Below are 23,295 nucleotides of genomic sequence, written 5' to 3' on the forward strand. Positions count from 1 at the left end.
GTAGGGGCGGTCAGCGGTGGGGTGGGTGTCTCGGTGTCTCGGTGGCTCGGTGGATGCTCGGTGATGCTCGGTGTCTCGGTGATGCTCCGGTGATGCTCCGGTCCGTGTGTGACGGCGACGCGGGCGGAGGATGTGGATGACGCAGCTGACGCGCAGAGCGTTCCGTTCCGACCGCGGAGGCGTCAGGAAAAATGTGTGACCTTTACCTCCAACAATTCAGACTGAACCCGGTCACTGCGGGAGGGGGGGCATTCCACACGTTTCCTTCCTTATCCTCTGAACCCCCGCCTGAACGGCGCACAGTCTCTCCATGTTGACTTTACCCAAATCTAAAAGCTTCTTGAAAAAAGTGTCAAAATAGCGACAAAAATGAGGGGGCTGGTGCAGGGGCGGACTGGCCATAGGTCCATTCTGGAAGAGCACAGTAGGGCCACCGGTCCCGCCTCAACCGAGCTTTACCCAAATCTAAAAGCTAAAAAGAAAAGCATCAAAATAGCGACGAAAAAGAGGATGAAAACATGAGAAAAACACGGGGGAAAAAACTACAAAAACATGAGAAAAACACGGGAGAAAATTACAAAAACATGAGAAAAACACGGTAAAAAAAACTACAAAAACATGAGAAAAACACAACAAAAAAATGATTAAAAAAACAACAAAAATGTGGCGACGTGACGAAAAGTTTCCGTCACTTTTGTAGGTCTTAGCTACTACAGGAAAAACTAAATTTTTTCAGTTTTTTCAGGTTTTGGGCCAAATCTGTCTCTGAACATATAAGCTTTCACCTGGAAACAGAAAATATGCCTAATCTTCACAATAACATGTTTAAATATTGCGCTGATTCAATGTTCCCCCATAGACTTATATGGGAGAACACAATTTCAAGGCCCTTGTTTCTGTCATTGTGGCGACACTATGTCCACGTCAGTCGGACCTAAAGACTTCACATTTTCCAGCCTTGGACTGAACAATATTTGGAAGATTTTTTCAGAGGGATTTTTTATTATTTAATCCCTTAAGCCCCATTTATTCAGTTTTGAATGTCAAAAAATAAGGCGAAAATTACATTTTTACAATTTTTTCCACTAAATAAACAGCTTATTTTAAAACTAAACAAGAAATCCTGAATCCCCTCTGAGAAAGTCTTGAAAACTCATTCATCAATAAAATGAAACCATAAGTTTGAATGTAGCTCTGTCCATTATTCAGATTTCGTCGCTGAAAAGATGGAAATTTGGGGAATTTTTAGGCATAAAACACCTTGTTCTTATATGAAAAGATAAAATGACAGAAAACTTGCCATGTATTTTTTTCTCACATTTATGCCAGTGATCGACAGTTTCAAATTGATATCTGTAAATATACATTTTTCCCTGTTCACATGCAGTGTCTCACCTTAAGAGTTTTAAGGTAAATCTGTTTTGAAATAAAGTAAAACAGCCAAAGGAACCAGAGCAGTGGCCTGACCTCACAAAGAACATGACCTGAAATCAAGATTAGATGATTCTGAACTCATCAACTCACATTTGTTTTATGCTCAAACTGACACATTTAACCCCTTAACTCCCACCTGAACCGAGCACATTTTCTCCAGTTTGGCTTTACCCCAATCCAAAAGCTTCTGGGAAAAAGCTGTGAAAATAGCGACAAAACTGAGACGAAAACAATGATGGAAATGTGACAAAAACGTAAGAAAATTTTGACGAAAAAGTGACAAAAAAGTGACAAAAAAATGGACAAAAATGAGACGACTGCCCAACAAAAAATCTGATGACGTGAGGAAAAAGATCAATTTAGTTTTGTAGGTCTTAGCTTTCAAATGAGGCATTACACTGGCCTACAGGATTTGGGTAAAGCTGAATGCTCTCGGTTCAGGCGGGAGTTAAGAGGTTAAACTCCTCTAGTGACTTTGTGCTTATTTCACACATACTGTAGCAGGTATAGGATCTCTATTTCTCAAAATAATCTTTAGTGCCAGAGGTTTTGTGCTGGAGGCCGGCTTTGGCCCAAAAAATCCGAGAAAAATACTTTTTTCAAAAAAGAAGTCTGTTATTTCATAATAGGGTGGGATTTATTTTGAAGGCTGTGTCTGTGCTTTTATTGTGAAGGTCTTTGTCAGAGTCAGATCCAAAACAGACGAGACTTTTACAAAAGGAACCGGTTTATTCATAAAAACTGTCAATAAATACAAACCATTAAATAATGTGAGAGAAATGTTCGTACAAAAGAGACTCATTCATTTCAAAAATCACACATTTATAAAACCTACAGTAAAAACAGTCCCACAGTTAGAATAAAATAATACCAGGGTTTAAGCAGCAGGTCCTGGAGGAGCCGTCGGTAACGAGGGGGAAGAAACTGGGCGGAGGTTTGGGGATAAATCTGTAAATTATTTCATTTAAATTCATTTAATGCCCTGCAGGAACAAGGCCACACGTGAGGAGCAGGGGGCGCTCTTTCTACAAAGTCCGACCTGCTGCACCCAGGCCCCGCCCCCGGCCCCGCCTCCTCAGGCCAGGCCGCAGAAGCGCTCGCTCTCCTCCCACAGCCCCGCCCCCGGCCCCGCCTCCTCAGGCCAGGCCGCAGAAGCGCTCGCTCTCCTCCCACAGCTTCAGCGCCGCCTTGTCGTCCTTGGCGTGCGGCGCCGGGTCCTGCTCGCCGCAGCAGCAGAAGTATCTCCCGCTCAGCTCCTCCAGCCCCTCCTGCAGGGCGCAGTGCAGCGTGGTCTGAGCGCCCTCTTCTGGGCTCAGGAAGAACACCCGCGAGATGGGCTCCACGATGACCTTCTGCCACAGGGAGATGTTCCTGGCCAGCTCCGTCCGGATGACTCCTGGGAAACATTCGGGTCATGAGGAGGATTCACTCAGAGCTTTAAATGATTAGATGGTTTTATTTCTACTGCCTTAATGTTTCATTTGCCCAGAGGGTGGGGGAAGGGTCACATGGGTGGGGGCGTGTCCTGTGAGTGTGGGCGTGTTCTCACCAGGGTGGGGGAATGTCCTGTGAGCGTGGTCTCACCAGGGTGGGGGAATGTCCTGTGAGTGTGGGCGTGTTCTCACCTGGGTGGAGGTGTGCCCTGTGAGTGTGGGCGTGGGCTCACCTGGGTGGGGGCGTGTCTTGTGAGTGTGGGCGTGGTCTCACCTGGGTGGAGGCAGAAGCAGCTGACGCTCGTCCCTCGGAGGCGGCGGCTCAGTTCTCTGGTGAACAGGACGTTACAGAGTTTGCTGTTGCAGTACGCCGCGAAGAACTGCCAGGAATACGAACCCGTGCCCAGGTCCCGGGTCTGAGACAAGACCTGAGGAGACGAGGAGACAAGTCAGGAGACGAGTGCAAACTATCATAGCCACTTTAGCATAGGGACCTCTGATGCTAACTATCATAGCCACTTTAGCATAGGGACCTCTGATGCTAACTATCATAGCCACTTTAGCATAGCGACCTCTGATGCTAACTATCATAGCCACTTTAGCATAGTGACCTCTGATGCTAACTATCATAGCCACTTTAGCATAGCGACCTCTGATGCTAACTATCATAGCCACTTTAGCATAGGGACCTCTGATGCTAACTATCATAGCCACTTTAGCATAGGGACCTCTGATGCTAACTATCATAGCCACTTTAGCATAGGGACCTCTGGTGCTAACTATCATAGCCACTTTAGCATAGGGACCTCTGGTGCTAACTATCATAGCCACTTTAGCATAGGGACCTCTGATGCTAACTATCATAGCCACTTTAGCATAGGGACCTCTGGTGCTAACTATCATAGCCACTTTAGCATAGGGACCTCTGGTGCTAACTATCATAGCCACTTTAGCATAGGGACCTCTGATGCTAACTATCATAGCCACTTTAGCATAGTGACCTCTGGTGCTAACTATCATAGCCACTTTAGCATAGGGACCTCTGGTGCTAACTATCATAGCCACTTTAGCATAGGGACCTCTGGTGCTAACTATCATAGCCACTTTAGCATAGGGACCTCTGGTGCTAACTATCATAGCCACTTTAGCATAGGGACCTCTGATGCTAACTATCATAGCCACTTTAGCATAGGGACCTCTGATGCTAACTATCATAGCCACTTTAGCATAGCGACCTCTGATGCCAACTATCATAGCCACTTTAGCATAGGGACCTCTGATGCTAACTATCATAGCCACTTTAGCATAGGGACCTCTGGTGCTAACTATCATAGCCACTTTAGCATAGGGACCTCTGGTGCTAACTATCATAGCCACTTTAGCATAGGGACCTCTGATGCTAACTATCATAGCCACTTTAGCATAGGGACCTCTGATGCTAACTATCATAGCCACTTTAGCATAGCGACCTCTGATGCCAACTATCATAGCCACTTTAGCATAGTGACCTCTGATGCTAACTATCATAGCCACTTTAGCATAGGGACCTCTGATGCTAACTATCATAGCCACTTTAGCATAGGGACCTCTGATGCTAACTATCATAGCCACTTTAGCATAGTGACCTCTGGTGCTAACTATCATAGCCACTTTAGCATAGTGACCTCTGGTGCTAACTATCATAGCCACTTTAGCATAGGGACCTCTGGTGCTAACTATCATAGCCACTTTAGCATAGTGACCTCTGATGCTAACTATCATAGCCACTTTAGCATAGGGACCTCTGATGCTAACTATCATAGCCACTTTAGCATAGCGACCTCTGATGCCAACTATCATAGCCACTTTAGCATAGTGACCTCTGATGCTAACTATCATAGCCACTTTAGCATAGGGACCTCTGATGCTAACTATCATAGCCACTTTAGCATAGGGACCTCTGATGCTAACTATCATAGCCACTTTAGCATAGTGACCTCTGGTGCTAACTATCATAGCCACTTTAGCATAGTGACCTCTGGTGCTAACTATCATAGCCACTTTAGCATAGTGACCTCTGGTGCTAACTATCATAGCCACTTTAGCATAGTGACCTCTGGTGCTAACTATCATAGCCACTTTAACATAGCGACCTCTGATGCCAACAATCATAGCCACTTTAGCATAGGGACCTCTGGTGCTAACTATCATAGCCACTTTAGCATAGGGACCTCTGGTGCTAACTATCATAGCCACTTTAGCATAGGGACCTCTGGTGCTAACTATCATAGCCACTTTAGCATAGGGACCTCTGATGCTAACTATCATAGCCACTTTAGCATAGGGACCTCTGATGCTAACTATCATAGCCACTTTAGCATAGGGACCTCTGGTGCTAACTATCATAGCCACTTTAGCATAGGGACCTCTGATGCTAACTATCATAGCCACTTTAGCATAGGGACCTCTGGTGCTAACTATCATAGCCACTTTAGCATAGTGACCTCTGATGCTAACTATCATAGCCACTTTAGCATAGTGACCTCTGATGCTAACTATCATAGCCACTTTAGCATAGGGACCTCTGGTGCTAACTATCATAGCCACTTTAGCATAGGGACCTCTGGTGCTAACTAGCATAGCCACTTTAGCATAGGGACCTCTGGTGCTAACTAGCATAGCCTTATCATAGCCTAGAATAAAATAAATAAATCAATAAATAAAAGAGCAAAAAAACCTTATTATTAAAAACAGTTAAATAATAATTTGTAAAAGGGAAATATATGCGTAAAATACAGGGAAAAAAACAATGAAAATGTGAGCTCTCAGTCGTACGAGGGACAGAGAGCAGAGTGTAAGTGTTCTGGGGTGTGTGTCGGGGGGTGAGTCTGGGGGTGTGTCGGGGGGTGAGTCGGGGGCGAGTCTGACCTGGAAGTCCACGCTCCCCCAGCGATGGGCCATGGACGACACGGTGATGACTCGAGCCGCCGGACTCTCCTTCAGTTTGTCCAGGAGCAAAACCGTCAACAGGAAGTGACCGAGATGATTCACCCCGAACTGGATCCCGAACCCGTCCTCCGTCCGACCGTCCCCCACCAAACCTGGGGGGGGGGGAAACGTCATACTCGTGATTATTTCCCAAATTTTTCCGTATTTTGTTTCCCAATTTTGCCCCTATTTTGTCCACAAATGTCCTCCCTGAGCAAAGTGGGCGGAGTCACCTGAGCGAAGTAGGCGGAGTCACCTGGAGCTACCTGAGCGAAGTGGGCGGAGTCACCTGAGCGAAGTAGGCGGAGTCACCTGGAGCTACCTGAGCGAAGTCACCTGGAGTTACCTGAGCGAAGTGGGCGGAGTCACCTGGAGTTACCTGAGCGAAGTGGGCGGAGTCACCTGGAGTTACCTGAGCGAAGTGGGCGGAGTCATCTGGAGTTATGAGCGAAGTGGGCGGAGTCACCTGGAGCTACCTGAGCAAAGTGGGCGGAGTCACCTGGAGTTATGAGCGAAGTGGGCGGAGTCACCCGGAGCTACCTGAGCAAAGTGGGCGGAGTCACCTGGAGTTACCTGAGCGAAGTGGGCGGAGTCATCTGGAGTTATGAGCGAAGTGGGCGGAGTCACCTGGAGCTACCTGAGCAAAGTGGGCGGAGTCACCTGGAGTTACCTGAGCGAAGTGGGCGGAGTCATCTGGAGTTACCTGAGCGAAGTGGGCGGAGTCATCTGGAGTTATGAGCGAAGTGGGCGGAGTCACCTGGAGCTACCTGAGTGAAGTGGGCGGAGTCACCCGGAGCTACCTGACCGAAGTGGGCGGAGTCACCTGGAGCTACCTGAGCTGAGTGGGCGGAGTCACCTGGAGCTACCTGAGCGAAGTGGGCGGAGTCACCTGGAGCTACCTGAGCTGAGTGGGCGGAGTCACCTGGAGCTACCTGAGCGAAGTGGGCGGAGTCACCTGGAGCTACCTGAGCAAAGTGGGCGGAGTCACCTGGAGCTACCTGAGCGAAGTGGGCGGAGTCACCTGGAGCTACCTGAGCGAAGTGGGCGGAGTCACCTGAGCGAAGTGGGCGGAGTCACCTGGAGCTACCTGAGCGAAGTAGGCGGAGTCACCTGGAGCTACCTGAGCGAAGTAGGCGGAGTCACCTGGAGCTACCTGAGCTGAGTGGGCGGAGTCACCTGGAGCTCCCCGAGCGAAGTGGGCGGAGTCACTCACCTGCGTTGTTGATCAGCAGGTCGATCCGAGGCTCCGTCTTCAGCAGGTTTTCGGCGAAGTCTCGGACCGAGGTGAGACTGGCCAGGTCCAGGCGTCTGTAGACCACGTCCGAGCTCCCCGTTTCCTAGGCAACAAACGCATTTCCATCAGCCACGCCCACAAACACTTTCACGCTGATCAGTGAAGAAATCAACTTTATATTTATAGTTTTTAAAGAGGGGGTGTTCTGCTTTTTTCAGTCCCACAGCACCAGTCTATATCTCACTACAATGACAAACCTTCTGCTGGTCTGTAAATGCAGTAAATTAGAATAACTGCCTTGTATAAAATGTCTCTCTCAAAATGGCTGTAGTGAATGTCTTGAAATAGGCCTCTGTCTCTTTAAGAACCTGTGAGCCTTTAGACACGCCCCCTCCACACGCTGTCTGTGGCATCAGTGGGGAGGGGGTTCTGCTGAGGAGCAGTGGTTGGTTACTCGGCTGGTGACCAAAGCTCGGAGGCGTCTCCAGGAGGTGGGGGCGTTCCTAGGAGGACTCAGGCAAACCTATCCCTAAAATGGCCGCCATCAGAGTTTTTACAGATTACTCAGAAATACGTGAATGTGCCAAGGCAACACTTCAGCCATGTTTTTAATGAGGGAGTGACAGAATAACAGGATGGAAAGCTTGAAAAAGTCCATTTTGCAGAATACCCCCCCTTTAAAAGAACTTCGTGGTTGTATAAGCTACACAGCGGCGGAGTGATCTGCTAGAAAATAGTCCCTCAGGTCAGTTATATTCCAAACAGACATGTATATGGTTAGTCTGGTGTTATAAGTGATTTGCCTCAGGTGCTCTGTGGAGCGGGTCACACGGTTTTTAATGCAGGCTAGCTGATACCTGCACTAGCTTAGCATTAGCCTAGCGCCACGAAACTCTTCAAATATAAGAACTGCTTCAATTACAAAAAAAAATATCTCCAGAAATCAGCAACAGGAAATGAGGCCCTATGTCCGAAATCCTGAAATATCCCTTTAATCACCTAAAAGCTTCTCAAATGGAGCTTGCAGCCTCATTTGAAAGCTAAGACCTACAAAAGTGATCTACACTATTGTCGTGTTTTCATCACTTTATTGTTGCTTTTTTCGTCATGTTTTCATCACTTTTTGGTTTTATTGTTTTCTGTTGTTTTTTGTTGCTTTTTTGCCTTTTCATCATGTTTTCGTCACATTTTTGCCACTTTTTTAAATCTCTTTTTTGTTGTGTTTTTGATGTTTTCTGTTGCTTTTTTGTGTTTTTGTCACACTTTCCTCACTTTTTTGATGCGTTTTCATCACTTTTTGTCCCTTTTCGTCACTTTTTGTAATTTTTCGTCACTTTATCACTTTATCACTTTGTCACTTTCCGTCACTTTTCGTCACGTTTTTCGTCACGTTTTTTGTCACTTTTTCGTCACTTTTTCGTCACTTTTTCGTCACGTTTTTTTGTCACGTTTTTTGTCACGTTTTTTGTTGCATTTTCATCACTTTTCGTCACTTTGTCACTTTTCGTCACATTTTTTTGTCACGTTTTTTGTCACGTTTTTTGTCGCGTTTTTTGTTGCATTTTCATCACTTTTCGTCACTTTTTGTCACTTTTCGTCACGTTTTTCGTCACTTTTTCGTCACGTTTTTTTGTCACTTTTTTGTCACGTTTTTTGTTGCATTTTCATCACTTTTCGTCACGTTTTTTTGTCACTTTTTTGTCACGTTTTTTGTCACGTTTTTTGTCACTTTTTTTGTCACGTTTTTTTGTCACGTTTTTTTGTTGCATTTTCATCACTTTTCGTCACTTTTTGTCACTTTTTTGTCACGTTTAATTTGTGCTATTGCTACTTTTCCGGCACGTTTTTGATGCTTTTTTCAAGACGCTTTTAGATTTGGGTAAAGCCAAACTGGAGAAAACGTGCTCGGTTCAGGTGGGGGTTAAGAGGTTAAGCTTTAACAAAAAAATAAATAAAAAAATCTACAAAACAGCAGCAAAAATGTGCTGGAAAAGCAACACGAAGCTTCCGTCGGTCTGAGCTTTCAAATGCTCCTCCAGACTCTAAACTCAGCCTTTAGATTTGGGTTGTGCCGGGTTTAAGGCGAGGTTAAAGAGGTTAAAGCGCCTCATTGTTGTTTCTAAATCTGTTTGAAAAGCCTGACGCCTCGGCCTCGTTCCGGGAGCCGGATTTTCTGGTTCCTCGGCTCTTTTTTAGCCCGTGTTTTTACCCGTGTTCTGGCTGGCGTGTTCTGGCTGGCGTGTCCTCCTCGTCACACGTGTCGCACGTTTCCCCGACGGTAAAGACACGAACACGTCGCCTTAAAGGAACATTTCTGAAGCTTTTGAATACGTCTTAAAGTCACAGACACAAAGCTTCTCCACGGCAGAGCTCGGCCACAGAAACGCCTCATTTGAAAGCTAAGACCCGCAGAACCTTCCAGAACTTTATGGTTGTGTTGTCGCAGTGTTTGATCACATTTCCACCACTTTCTAAAACCGACACGAGTATTTACTGATATCGAATACTGACGCGAGTACAAGGCACTTTCTTCAGACTGTTTCACACAGATCGGTTTGTAATGAGTTCATTTACTCTTTTACATTTCCTTAAGAGAAGTTACATCAGAAATGAACAGATGACTTTTTATTTTTCATTCAGTATTATTTATTATTCTTATTCCTCTGTCCATCACAGACAGAACAGCTCATGCCTAAAGCTCCTCAGTGCCTGTGCTTTATTCATGTATGTATTTGTATTTAACAATAGTACTGAGATGTTACCATAGACTGTAAAAAATAACGTGCGTCTCCTCCTCACTCCTCCCCGTTTACCAGAATGACCACGGTCGAGGGGGAAGTTATGGCGGATTTACAGACTCCGCCTCCCCAGCTCTGATGAAGCATGTTCCTAAAAAGGGCATAAGGGCGGATCTTCACCGTAGACTCCGCCCTTGTGTGACGTGTAGCTCGCGCTGCTCCAATGCTAACAGACCCTCATTAAGTACCAGATTTCTGAAATTCTTCTTACGAAAACCAGCCTGGTTTCTTTAACTGTGACACAGCGTTATCTCAGGAGGAAGATCGAGCCTAGTCTAGAGTTGAAAACATTGAAACCAGGCGTTAAAGTTGTTTTTAAAGAGGGGGTATTATGCTTTTTTCAGCCACATAGCACCAGTCTATATCACACTACAATGATGACGAGACCGTCTGTTGGTCTGTAAATGCAGTGAATTAGAATAACTGCCTTGTATAAAATTGCTCTTTCAAAATGGTGGTAGCGAATGACTTGAAATAGGCCCCTGTCTCTTTAAGAACCTCTGACCCTTTGCGACACGCCCCCTCCACACGCTGTCTGTGGCATCACAACAACACTGCGCTCGTTGTCTCAACTGTATTGAAACTACGATCGGTGCATTTTACTTTTTATTGTTGGAAAGGAGCTACTGTTTATCACTTTGTGAACAATGGCCACACAGGATATTATTTGGAGACAAACCTTCCACACCGGACGCTTGGAAGGGGCTCTTGCCTGAAAAATAACTGCTGTTTGGAGGCTTCTCTTTGCATCTGCCCTATGGATCTCTAACTATACCCCCATGGACGACACCAGGATCTGCAGGAGCCCAGACCATTCAAAGACGGACATTATCTGTGCAGGTGGACAATGGTTTTTCGAGGTTACCCGTTAGCTTGTTATAATCGACTACAGCTCATTGTTGATGAAAAGTCTGCAATAAACCACAAATGTGTAAAGCCAGGCTCATTGTGTGATCATCGTAAAGGCTGCTTCGAGTAGTTGCTGCTTTATTGACGTTATTTGTGCATAATATGCTGCCTGTTTTCAATGAATGTTGTGAAGGTGAAGGTTGTTAGCTTGTCGCGGCTAATAGTGCCTTAGCTCCGGGAGAAACCACTCGGCTACGACTCACTGTAGATGAAATGTGAGCAATAAACTACGAAATCAACAAGCCAGGCTCCGTGTGTGATCACCATAAAGGCTGCTTCAAGCAGTTGCCTGTTTTAGTGACGTTTTCAATGCATAATATGCTGCTTGTATTCAGTGAATTTTCCCGTTAGCTTGTCGCGGCTAGCTTGTTAGCTCCGGGAGAAAACCACTCGGCTACGACTCACTGTAGATGAAATGTGAGCAATAAACTACGAAATCAACAAGCCAGGCTCCGTGTGTGATCATCGTAAAGGCTGCTTCAAGCAGATGCCTGTTTTAGTGACGTTTTCAATGCATAATATGCTGCTTGTATTCAGTGAATTTTCCCGTTAGCTTGTCGCGGCTAGCTTGTTAGCTCCGGGAGAAAACCACTCGGCTACGACTCACTGTAGATGAAATGTGAGCAATAAACTTCCAAATCAACAAGCCAGGCTCCGTGTGTGATCATTGTTAAACGGTTCTTCATGTGTGTGGTGGTTTTATTGACTTTATGTGTGCATATTTCTCGTTTTCACGTGATGACTCGAGGTTTAGCTTAGCATTAGCTTTCTCCGGAGGCTCTGTGCATCATCAAGGCCCAGCGCAGAACCAGACACTGAAATAAGTGTTCTTGTCACCAGGGCCGTAGCCAGGATTTAAAAAACAGTGAGGTCCGGATAATTCTTTAAACCGGGGGGTCTGGGGGTCCTCCCCCAGGAATTTTTTAAAGAAGGCTGTGGGTGTGAATGTGTAAAGCTGAGGGTTTTGGCTCATTCTGAACATCAGACTCTGGTTTGGACTGCGCTCTGGCCCCGCCCCCTCTGCGTCACCCTCACTGTCAAATCACTGGGAGCTACAAAGGTGAATGCGCTGGTTTAAGCTCATTAAAGCGAAGATCATTTATACGCAGGACAATCTTTGCATGAGACAGAAACAAAGTGAGCAGCAGAGGAGGAGCAATGATGAGGCACAGACGCTTCTCCTTCTCCTCTCGCTCCTCAGATCAGAATGAGGAAAACTCCTGTTGTAAATCGAGGTCACCGTGACGGCGCGTGCACTGGCTCCTCTCTCTTTATGACAGAGAGCATAGAAATTGCATCTCAATCAAACTTTGGCGCGGTTCATGCGCTGCTGTTGTAGTGAGGCTGACGCACAGCCGCGCCCCCGCCCCCGCCGAGTTTTACGCACTCGGGTCCAAAGCGGCTCATGAGGTTCGGTTTCAGAGTGGACACATTTAGGTTCATAACAAGCTCATCCACGTCTGAACTAGAGGCTCTTCCGCCTGTAGAAGCGCGTGTTTACAACATTCATTTGCGCAGGATTCAATGTGTAAAAAAAAAAAACAAAAAAAAAAAGCTAAAATTTTACCGAGGTCCGGACCTCGGTGACCTCAATGGTAGATACGGCCATGCTTGTCACCGGTTTTAATCCTGGGTGTTTCGGTAACAGAAACACTGATGTGTCTTTGTAAAAGTCTGCTGTGGCTCCGGTTCACAACACATGAAGCTAATCCTCCATGATGACTCTGTTTACATCTTAGGGCTGGACACTGAGGGAGGGGGTTCTGCTGAGGGGCAGTGGTTGGTTACTCGGCTGGTGACGAAAGGTTGGAGGCGTATCCTGGAGGTCGGAGGCGTTTCCTGAAGGAATCAGGCGTTTTATCCCTAAAATGGCCGCCATCAGAGTTTTTACAGATTACTCGAAAATACGTGAATGTGCTAAGGCAACACTTCAGGCATGTTTTTAATGAGGGAATGACTTAATAACATGATGTAAAGCTTGAAAAAGTCGATTTTGCATAATAGGCCCCCTTTAACATGTCTAAAGTCCAATGCTTTTCAATGGGGGCCTAGTGGCGATATGGAGGTACTACAGCAATGGCGGCCCCCAGTGCAGTGGTCAAAAAGCAGAGCAGCCAGCGCTAGGGATGCACCGATACCAATACCAGTATCGGGTATCGGGCCGATACCACATGCTTGTACTCATATTCGTACTCATTCATGAGGAACCGATACCATTTGACGTCCGTCCAGCGCAGCTACGAGGCGCAGCTCTCAGCTGAGGAGAGAAGAAGCAACAAACTGGAGAATAGTTTAGTGTAAACACAATAATCCACATAGAGCTGACTTTATTACAGACTGCGCTCTCTAAACCAGAGTCTGAGCTGGATTTAACCAGAGCTTAATGTTGTTAGCGCTGCAGCGTCTGCAGTGTTTACAACATACAGGCTAACGATGCTAACTCGCTGCAGCGTCTGCAGTGTTTACACAGTGGGGGGGTCCGCCCCCTTCACTCTGAAATGAGTACGTGCTAGTGGCAGGCCGTGGTATTGCAGCCAGCAGCCCAAAAAGCCCTTTTTGTCATAGACACTCATGTAAAAGGAGCAGCCTGTAAAATGGTCCACAGGGCATCTGGAGTTTCAGACTGAGGCAAATATATTTCTTTAAAATTACTATTTTTAGGACATGGACTTTTTTTCTTCGAAAAAAAATTGTAAAGCATCAAAAATACATTTTTAAAAGTGTTCTAATGACGTGACGTCACCAGGGCCGCAGACGTGCGCGAGCGTGTGCGTGATGACTCATGAACGAGCAGATTCTCCCTCGTGTGATTTAGCGGCTGAAGTCTGAGCAAAACAAATGAACTGGACTAAAAACAAGGATAAACGCGAAATAACAAACATCTCAAGTAAGTATGAATACTAGCCTACATGTTATTAAACTAATTTCTGAAAATTAAATAATGGCACTAATAACCTGTAACTGTTTTATTAATTAAAAAAATACTAGCAGCATTTAATGTACTTATGTACTTATTTGCCATTATTTGTGTAAGTAGAATGAAACACAAAAAAATGCATGATTTCTGCATCTGTCCTGGATCCAGTACAGTACAGTACAGTACAGTACAGTACAGTACAGTACAGTACAGATAAATGCTATATAAAAAACAATATCTCACATTTTACCAATGAAAATGTAATATAAAACACTTTTGCAGTGCTCATTCTTTGTATTTCAGCCAAACAATTCTAGTTATGATGTTATACAAGCAAATACAGTGAAGTAACAACTCGATTTTTATCAATTCTACCACAATATCAAGACTTCCAGCACTTACGAAACTTCCCAGAAAAGTGACCGAGCGGAAGTTCATGAGCGCGGCTACGTACGTTGGAAGGGCCGCTAAGCGCCCGGTTGTTCCAAGAGCGGCTAAACGAGCTTTTTAAGCCCCGCCCTGACAAACTAACCCCCAAAGTCATCGTAGCATGGCAGCTTATTCGCCTGAAATGGCCTTAAAAAAACATTTTGTGTTTAAAGAACGATGATATTAAGAGATTTGACTTTTTGCGTAATGGCGTCCGCTCCGCTCTGAGGCTTCGTCGGCCGCCGTGCGCTCACGCTGCTTTCACCCACTTGGGCCGTGGGAGCATAGATACAGGTGACGCGTCATACGGGTACTTTGGGCCGCAATGGCGGACGAAACTGGTTTCATGCGCCACTGAGCACCTCTATGTAAAGAGACAGGAGCTGGGACAGCATGCCTTATCCAGTTTATAATAGATCCATGTGTTTACAACATACAGGCTAACGATGCTAACTCGCTGCAGCATCTGCAGTGTTTACAACATACAGGCTAACGTTGCTAACTCGCGGCTAGCAGTTTAGGCCATTCTGACGCCGTTTTATGCCCAGGGGTTTATTCATCTGAAAAACTAACCCAGCGACTAAAAAGTCCTCAGAAAATCCAGATTAAAGACATACAGCATGTTTATATTGAGGGAAAATGAGCTGCAGCAGAACAATGAAAACGCTGTAGCTTCTCGCTAAGTTACTACAAACACACGAGAAAATCTACAGGAGCTGAAGTAAAGGAGAAAAGAGACCATTTAAGTCACACCTCAATACTATTGTTAAATAAAAACACATAAATGAATAAAGCTCAGGCATTGGAGCTTTAAGACATGGGCTTTTCTGTCTATGATGGACAGACATAAATAAATAAATAAAATAAAATTAAAAATGATATTGAATGAGAATAAAATAAATGTCATCAGCACAATTCTAATATAACTGCTCTTAAATGTGTCGCCGGCTTTACTTAAGGAAATGTACATGAGTAAATTAACTAATTACAAACCAATCTGCTGTGAAAAAAGGAAGAATGTTGAAGAAAATGCCTTGTACTCGTATCGGTTTTAGAAAAAGTGGTATCGGTGCCTCCCTAGCCAGCGCCCATTGGATGTTACTTATTACTGCAGATAAATGGTCTCTTTCCTCCTTTACTTCAGCTCCGTGTGGATTTTCTCCTGTGTTTATAGAAACTTATCCAGAAGCTTCAGCATTTTGATTGTTTTGCTCATTTTGGCTCAATATAATAATAATAAGAAATCGGTTTTATACAGCGCTTTTCTGACGGGATTGGGCAGAGCAAAGGGGGTGTGGCCACTAAAAACATGCTGTGTGTTTTATTTTGGATTTTATGGCGCCTTTTTAGTCGCTGGGTTAGTTTTTCAGATGAATAAGAATCACCGGAACTGTTAGCCGTCAGTTAGCGGCTAGTTAGCATCATTAGCAACATTAGCCTGTATGTTGTAAACCCTGCAGACGTTTAGCTCTGGTTTAGGGAGAGTCGTCTGTAATAAAGTCAGCTCTATGTGGAATATCAGATTTGTTTGTTGTTGAATTAAATTGACAAAAGTGACAAAAATCCAGCAAAAAAGCGACAAAAATCCAGCAAAAAAGCGACAAAAGTCCAGCAAAAAAGCGACAAAAATCCAGCAAAAAAGCGAAAAAATCCAGCAAAAAGCGACAAAAATTCAGCAAAAAAGTGAGAAAAATCCAGCAAAAAAGTGAGAAAAATCCAGCAAAAAAGTGAGAAAAATCCAGCAAAAAAGTGAGAAAAATCCAGCAAAAAAGCGAAAAAATCCAGCAAAAAAGCGACAAAAATCCAGCAAAAAGCGACAAAAATCCAGCAAAAAAGTGAGAAAAATCCAGCAAAAAAGTGAGAAAAATCCAGCAAAAAAGCGAAAAAATCCAGCAAAAAAGCGACAAAAATCCAGCAAAAAAGTGACAAAAATCCAGCAAAAAAAAGACAAAAATCCAGCAAAAAGCGACAAAAATCAAGCAAAAAAGTGACAAAAATCCAACAAAAATGTGAGAAAAATCCAGCAAAAAAGTGAGAAAAATCCAGCAAAAAAGTGACAAAAATCCAGCAAAAAAGTGAGAAAAATCCAGCAAAAAAGTGACAAAAATCCAGCAAAAAAAGTGACAAAAATCCAACAAAAAAGTGACAAAAATCCAGCAAAAAAGTGACAAAAATCCAACAAAAAAGTGACAAAAATCCAGCAAAAAAGTGACAAAAATCCAACAAAAAAGTGACAAAAATCCAGCAAAAAAGTGACAAAAATCCAGCAAAAAAGTGACAAAAATCCAGCAAAAAAGTGACAAAAATCCAGCAAAAAAAAGACAAAAATCCAACAAAAAAGTGACAAAAATCCAGCAAAAAAGTGACAAAAATCCAACAAAAAAGTGACAAAAATCCAGCAAAAAAGTGACAAAAATCCAACAAAAAAGTGACAAAACTCCAGCAAAAAAGTGACAAAAATCCAACAAAAAAGTGACAAAAATCCAACAAAAGTGACAAAAATCCAACAAAAAAGTGACAAAAATCCAACAAAAAAGTGACAAAAATCCAGCAAAAAAGTGACAAAAATCCAACAAAAAAGCGACAAAAATCCAGCAAAAAAGTGACAAAAATTTAGCAAAAAAAGTGACAAAAATCCAACAAAAAAGTGACAAAAATCCAGCAAAAAAGTGACAAAAATCCAACAAAAAAGTGACAAAAATCCAGCAAAAAAGTGACAAAAATCCAACAAAAAAGTGACAAAAATCCAGCAAAAAAGTGACAAAAATCCAGCAAAAAAGTGACAAAAATCCAGCAAAAAAGTGACAAAAATCCAGCAAAAAAAAGACAAAAATCCAACAAAAAAGTGACAAAAATCCAACAAAAAAGCGACAAAAATCCAACAAAAAAGTGACAAAAATCCAGCAAAAAAGTGACAAAAATCCAGCAAAAAAGTGACAAAAATCCAGCAAAAAAAAGACAAAAATCCAACAAAAAAGTGACAAAAATCCAACAAAAAAGCGACAAAAATCCAACAAAAAAGTGACAAAAATCCAGCAAAAAAGTGACAAAAATCCAGCAAAAAAGTGACAAAAATCCAGCAAAAAAAAGACAAAAATCCAACAAAAAAGTGACAAAAATCCAACAAAAAAGCGACAAAAATCCAACAAAAAAGTGACAAAAATCCAGCAAAAAAGTGACAAAAATCCAGCAAAAAAGTGACAAAAGTCCAGCAAAAAAAAGACAAAAATCCAACAAAAAAGTGACAAAAATCCAACAAAAAAGCGACAAAAATCCAACAAAAAAGTGACAAAAATCCAGCAAAAAAGTGACAAAAATCCAACAAAAAAGCGACAAAAATCCAGCAAAAAAAAAAAAGACAAAAAAGTGACAAAACACATTAGGGAAATAAAAAGTGACGACAATGGCAAAGAGGAGAGAATGCGTTTGGTTTTGGCGGGTGGTCAGAGGTTAATGAGTACGAGCATGTGGTATCGGCCCGATACCTGACACTGGTATCGGTATCGGTGCTTCCCTAGTTTTCATCACATGTTTCTGTGTCGCTTTTTCATCCTCGTTTTGTCTCCGTTTTGACCCTTTCTTCAGTCATTCTGGTTAAACCTCTCTTCCCGTTTTGCCTGATCTCCTTGTGAATAATAAACCTGTGAACTCGTCTCTGAAATGTGGCCCGGTCTGTTTCTCTCAGAAATGTTTCCTCCGGGCGAAACGTACAGAATGTTCCGACGCAAGTGAAACCACAGAAACTAAAACGTGTCAAAGTTCAGCCTCGTTTTGGAGCCGTCGTTCTCTCTGCACTTTTAATAATATTGATGATTTTCTTTTATTGATAAAGTGATGTAATGATCTGGTTTATGTAACGGAACAAACCGAGTGCAGCGGTTTAAGAGAAACATAATAAACCATTGTGTTGTTTCTGCGGCGTCTTTTCTATTTAAACATATGGACCTAATGCTGGGATTCATGGCTCTTTTCAGGAGCCGAGTCTTTGGGATCTGTTTGTTTCAAAGAGCCGTTCAAAAGACTGGCTCTTTTTAAAGGGGGGGTATTATGCAAAATTGACTTTTTCAAGCTTTCCATCATGTTATTCTGTCATTCCCTCATTAAAAACATGGCTGAAGTGTTGCCTTGGCACATTCACGTATTTGTGAGTAATCTGTAAAAACTCTGATGGCGGCCATTTTAGGGATAAAAACTGATGGCGGCCATTTTAGGGATAGGTTTGCCTGAGTCCTCCTAGGAACGCCCCCACCTCCTGGAGACGCCTCCGAGCTTTGGTCACCAGCCGAGTAACCAACCACTGCTCCTCAGCAGAACCCCCTCCCCACTGATGCCACAGACAGCGTGTGGAGGGGGCGTGTCTAAAGGCTCAGAGGTTCTTAAAGAGACAGAGGCCTATTTCAAGACATTCACTACAGCCATTTTGAGAGAGACATTTTATACAAGGCAGTTATTCTAATTTACTGCATTTACAGACCAACAGAAGGTTTGTCATCATTGTAGTGTGATATAGACTGGTGCTATGGGACTGACAAAAGCAGAACACCCCCTCTTTAAAGCAGAACACCCCCTCTTTAATCTAAAATGTAAAAACTTCTGTTTGTGAATCAGATCTAATAGACAAAACATGCAGAAAAAAATGGGGAAAAAAATTACAAAATATGGACTAAATGTGGTTAAAAGTTGGAACAATTTGAATAAATAAATAAATAAATAAAAATTAGGACAAAATGTGAAAAAAGCTGAGAAAAGTTGTGAAAAAAATATGAAAAAATATTTTAAAAATTGGGGGAAATTGGTTAAAGAGAGGGTATTCTGCTCGGAGGCATCTCCAGGAGGTGGGGGCGTTCCTAGGAGGACTCAGGCAAACCTATCCCTAAAATGGCCGCCATCAGAGTTTTTCCAGATTACTCAGAAATACGTGAATGTGCCAAGGCAACACTTCAGCCATGTTTTTAATGAGGGAGTGACAGAATAACAGGATGGAAAGCTTGAAAAAGTCAATTTTGCATAATACCCCCTCTTAAATAGTTTGGAGAAAAATGTGCAACAGTTGGACTCATTCCAAAAGAGCCGTTCTAAAGAGCCGTTCTAAAGAGCCGTTCTAAAGAGCCGTTCTAAAGAGAGAATCACACGCTTCACCCTCTGTTACCGCCGTGTCCGAGTGACCTCTGACCTGTTGGATTTCCAAGATGGCCGCGTCCGCCGTGCTCTGGTTCCGACAGCCCATAATGACCCGCGCTCCTCGCCGAGCCAGACCCAGCGCCGTGGCTTTACCGATGCCGCTGTTTCCCCCTGGAACAAAACACAACGGCAGCGTTTTAGATCGAGTGAAAATATCAAAAACAGAACCCGACATATTTACATATTCTGTATCTTTAGATTTAGTTTCTCTCCTGAAGGACACGGAGCTTCACCAGACACGTCTCACAGATCCAGGAAACATCTTTACATCTTCATTATCTCACTTTTTAGGAATGTTCGAGTCATTTCTGGTCATTTTCTCTGGTCGTCTCATGAAGTTTTTCTTTCATTTCTTCTTAAACTTCATTGTCACGTTTTCAGAGTTTTCTTGTTGTGTTGCTTTAACGTCACTGACACTACGACACTTTAACCTCTTAACTCCCGCCTGAACCGAGAGGATCTTTTTCCTCACGTCAGATTTTTTTCCCATCATTTTATTCAACTCATTTTTGTCATTTATTTGGGCAATTTTTTGTCATTTTTTTTTGTCATTTTTTGTCATTTTTTTGTAATTTTTGTGTCACATTTTTATCACTTTTTTTTTTTTTTTGGTCACATTTTTTTTCATTTTTTCTTCAACTTTTTCTTCAATTTTTGAACATTTTTTTTGTCACATTTTTGAATTTTTTTTTTTTTTTATCTTCAATTTTTTAATCAAATTTTGTCAATTTTTTTACTTTTTTTGTTGTCATTTTCTCTCAAATTTTTGTCATTTTTTCGTCAATTTCTTGTGACATTTTTGTGACATTTTTCGTCACTTTTTTGTCACATTTCCATCATTGTTTTCGTCTCAGTTTTGTTGCTATTTTCACAGCATTTTTCCAGAAGCTTTTGGATTGGGGTAAAGCCAAACTGGAGAAAATGTGCTCGGTTCAGGTTTGAGAGTTTACAGTGCCTCTCGAAAGTATTCATACACCTTGAACTTTTGCACATTTTGTCATGTTTACAGCCCTAAACATAAAGATTTTATTTTGATTTTTTTACTGAACGTTCACACACAAGTAACAGACAACTGTGAAGTGAAAGCGAAATGATACATGATTCTGTTATTTTTCAAAAAATAGAAAAGTGAAAAGTGGGGCTTGCATAAGTATCATACAGCATTTTCTGAGTGCATTAAATTGCCTTTAAAACATTCCTAATGACTCCAGAATGTTCACTCCTTGGCCTAACGGTTAAATAGAGGCACCGGTGTGTAATCTACTCTCAGTATAATTACAGCTGTTCTTTTAGGCCCTCAGAGCTGTGGTCACTAAACAACATCATGAAGGTCCAGGAGCACCAGAGAGGTCAGGGATAAAGCTGTGGAGAAGTTTAAAGCAGCGTTAAGTTATACAAAGATTTCCCAAAATTTAACCTCTTAACTCCCACCCGAACCGAGCACGTTTTCTCCAGTTTGGCTTTACCCCAATCCAAAAGCTTCTGGAAAAAAGCTGTGAAAATAGCAGCAAAACTGAGACGAAAACAATGATGGAAATGTGAGAAAAAAGTGAGAAAACATTGACCAAAAAAGTGAAGAAAAATTATGAAAAATGGCAAAAATGTCAGAAAAATGTCACAGAAAATTGACAAAAAAATCGGCGAAGAAAATGACAAAAATTTGATAAAAAATTGACAAAAAAATGATTAAAAATTGAAGAAAAAAATGACAAAAATGTGACAAAAAATGTGCAAACAAAATGACAAAATTTGAGAAAAAAATGAGAAAAAATTAAGAAAAAATGGACGAAAAATTGACAAAAAAGTGATAAGAATTTGACAAAAATGAGACGACTGCCCAACAAAAAAAGGGTCAATTTAGTTTTGTAGGTCTTAGCTTTCAAATGAGGCGTTAAACTGGCCTACAGGATTTGGGTAAAGCTGAACTGGAGAAAATGCTCTCGGTTCAGGCGGGAGTTAAAGAGGTTAAACATCTCCCGGAGCAACTGTTCAATCCATCATTCAGAAATGGAAAGAGTAAAGCACCACTGCAGACTTACCAAGACGTGGTCGTCCACCTAAACTAACAAACCGAACAAGGAGACACTGGTCAGAAATACAACCAAGTGCCCCAAGATAACTCTGGAGGAGCTGTGAAGTCCTGCCGCTGAGCTGGAGGAATCTGTACATGGGACAACTATAAGTCGTATCTACACAAATCTGGCCTTCATCTATATATAAATATATATATACACATACTCCATCAATATATCACATTATATATATCACAGTCAGTCTAAAGAGGGAAAACTACTGCATATTTTCACATCACTATGTTCACCTCAGACAGAACAACTTTAAAGCTTTAAATCAGAAACACCACTCAGACTAAACCCTATATATATATATTATAAAGCATCTTAAGTATATCTTAAGTATATGTGAAGTATCTGAAGTATATGTGAAGAATGTATGAAGTATCTAAAGTACATCTAAAGTATATCTAAAGTACATCTAAAGTATATCTAAAGTATATCCGAAGCATCTGAATTATGTAACTATACATAAAGTGCTCCTCACCGGTGATGACCACGGTCTTCCCGGCCATGTCTGAAGTATATAAAGTATATAAAGTATATCTAAAGTATATAAAGTGCTCCTCACCGGTGATGACCACGGTCTTCCCGGCCATGTCTGAAGTATATAAAGTATATATAAAGTATATCTAAAGTGCTCCTCACCGGTGATGACCACGGTCTTCCCGGCCATGGGCAGGTTCCCTCTGCAGCGCGAGCGCCTGAACAGCGTCTTGTTGAGGAGCAGGTAAACCCCGGCGACCGCGGCCACGAGGAGCACGAACTGCAGCATGGTGTCTTCACTGTGAGGGAGAGACGCGCAGCACAGGGATTTATCACCTGAGCCCGGAGCCTGGAGCCTGGAGCCTGGAGCCCCGCCCAGACCGGTCGCTCCGGTCGGGCCTGAAACCGTCGCCGTGTGACGTCACGGAGCAGCTGAGAGGAATGTTCAGACCTGAGGAAACGTCAGCGCTGCAGAATGTTCTTCAGGAGGACGAGGCTGAGGAGGAGCAGAGGTCAGAGGTCACGACAAACATTACATCACACACACACGGAAACCACACTGCAGCCTTTGTTTGATATTTCACCATCAAAGCTCCGCCTTCACCGCCGCGTCTCCTCACCTACAGCGGATTTATTCATTTATTACTTCTGTAATTCAGCTTAAAGTGTGAAACTAATACACAGGGCAGTTAAACCTCTTAACCCCCACCTGAACATGTTTTCTCCAAATCTAAAAGCTTCTTCAAAACAGAGGCAAGAAACGAGACGAAAATGAGGATGGAAATTGACAATAATGACAAAAATCCATCAAAAAAGTGACAAAAATCCAGCAAAAAAAAGACAAAAATCCAGCAAAAAAGTGACAAAAATCCAGCAAAAAAATGACAAAAATCCAGCAAAAAAGTGACAAAAATCCATCAAAAAAGTGACAAAAATCCAGCAAAAAAAAGACAAAAATCCAGCAAAAAAATGACAAAAATCCAGCAAAAAAGTGACAAAAATCCAGCAAAAAAATGACAAAAATCCAGCAAAAAAGTGACAAAAATCCAGCAAAAAAATGACAAAAATCCATCAAAAAAGTGACAAAAATCCAGCAAAAAAGTGACAAAAATCCAGCAAAAAAGTGACAAAAATCCAGCAAAAAAAGTGACAAAAATCCATCAAAAAAGTGACAAAAATCCAGCAAAAAAGTGACAAAAATCCATCAAAAAAGTGACAAAAATCCAGCAAAAAAAAGACAAAAATCCAGCAAAAAAATGACAAAAATCCATCAAAAAAGTGACAAAAATCCAGCAAAAAAAAGTGACAAAAATCCAGCAAAAAAGTGACAAAAATCCAGCAAAAAAGTGACAAAAATCCAGCAAAAAAGTGACAAAAATCCAGCAAAAAAAGTGACAAAAATCCAGCAAAAAAGTGACAAAAATCCAGCAAAAAA

General features: G+C 42.5%; 1 protein-coding gene across 1 annotated transcript; it reads right to left on the reverse strand.

Annotated features, from left to right (window-relative positions):
* Positions 1-2,437: 2,437 nt before the first annotated feature.
* LOC306975961 (dehydrogenase/reductase SDR family member 13-like) lies at positions 2,438-22,171 on the reverse strand. The gene is made up of 6 exons (XM_079573792.1): positions 22,023-22,171; positions 19,295-19,413; positions 7,048-7,171; positions 5,775-5,947; positions 3,142-3,295; positions 2,438-2,830 (listed from the first exon to the last, which is right to left on the reverse strand). Exons 1-6 carry the CDS (start codon positions 22,147-22,149, stop codon positions 2,571-2,573), a joined length of 957 nt encoding a protein of 318 aa, XP_079429918.1. The 5' UTR covers positions 22,150-22,171; the 3' UTR covers positions 2,438-2,570.
* Positions 22,172-23,295: the final 1,124 nt, after the last annotated feature.

Source organism: Gobius niger (assembly GCF_951799975.1).
Source record: "Gobius niger genome assembly, chromosome: 16".
Lineage (NCBI taxonomy): Eukaryota > Metazoa > Chordata > Actinopteri > Gobiiformes > Gobiidae > Gobius > Gobius niger.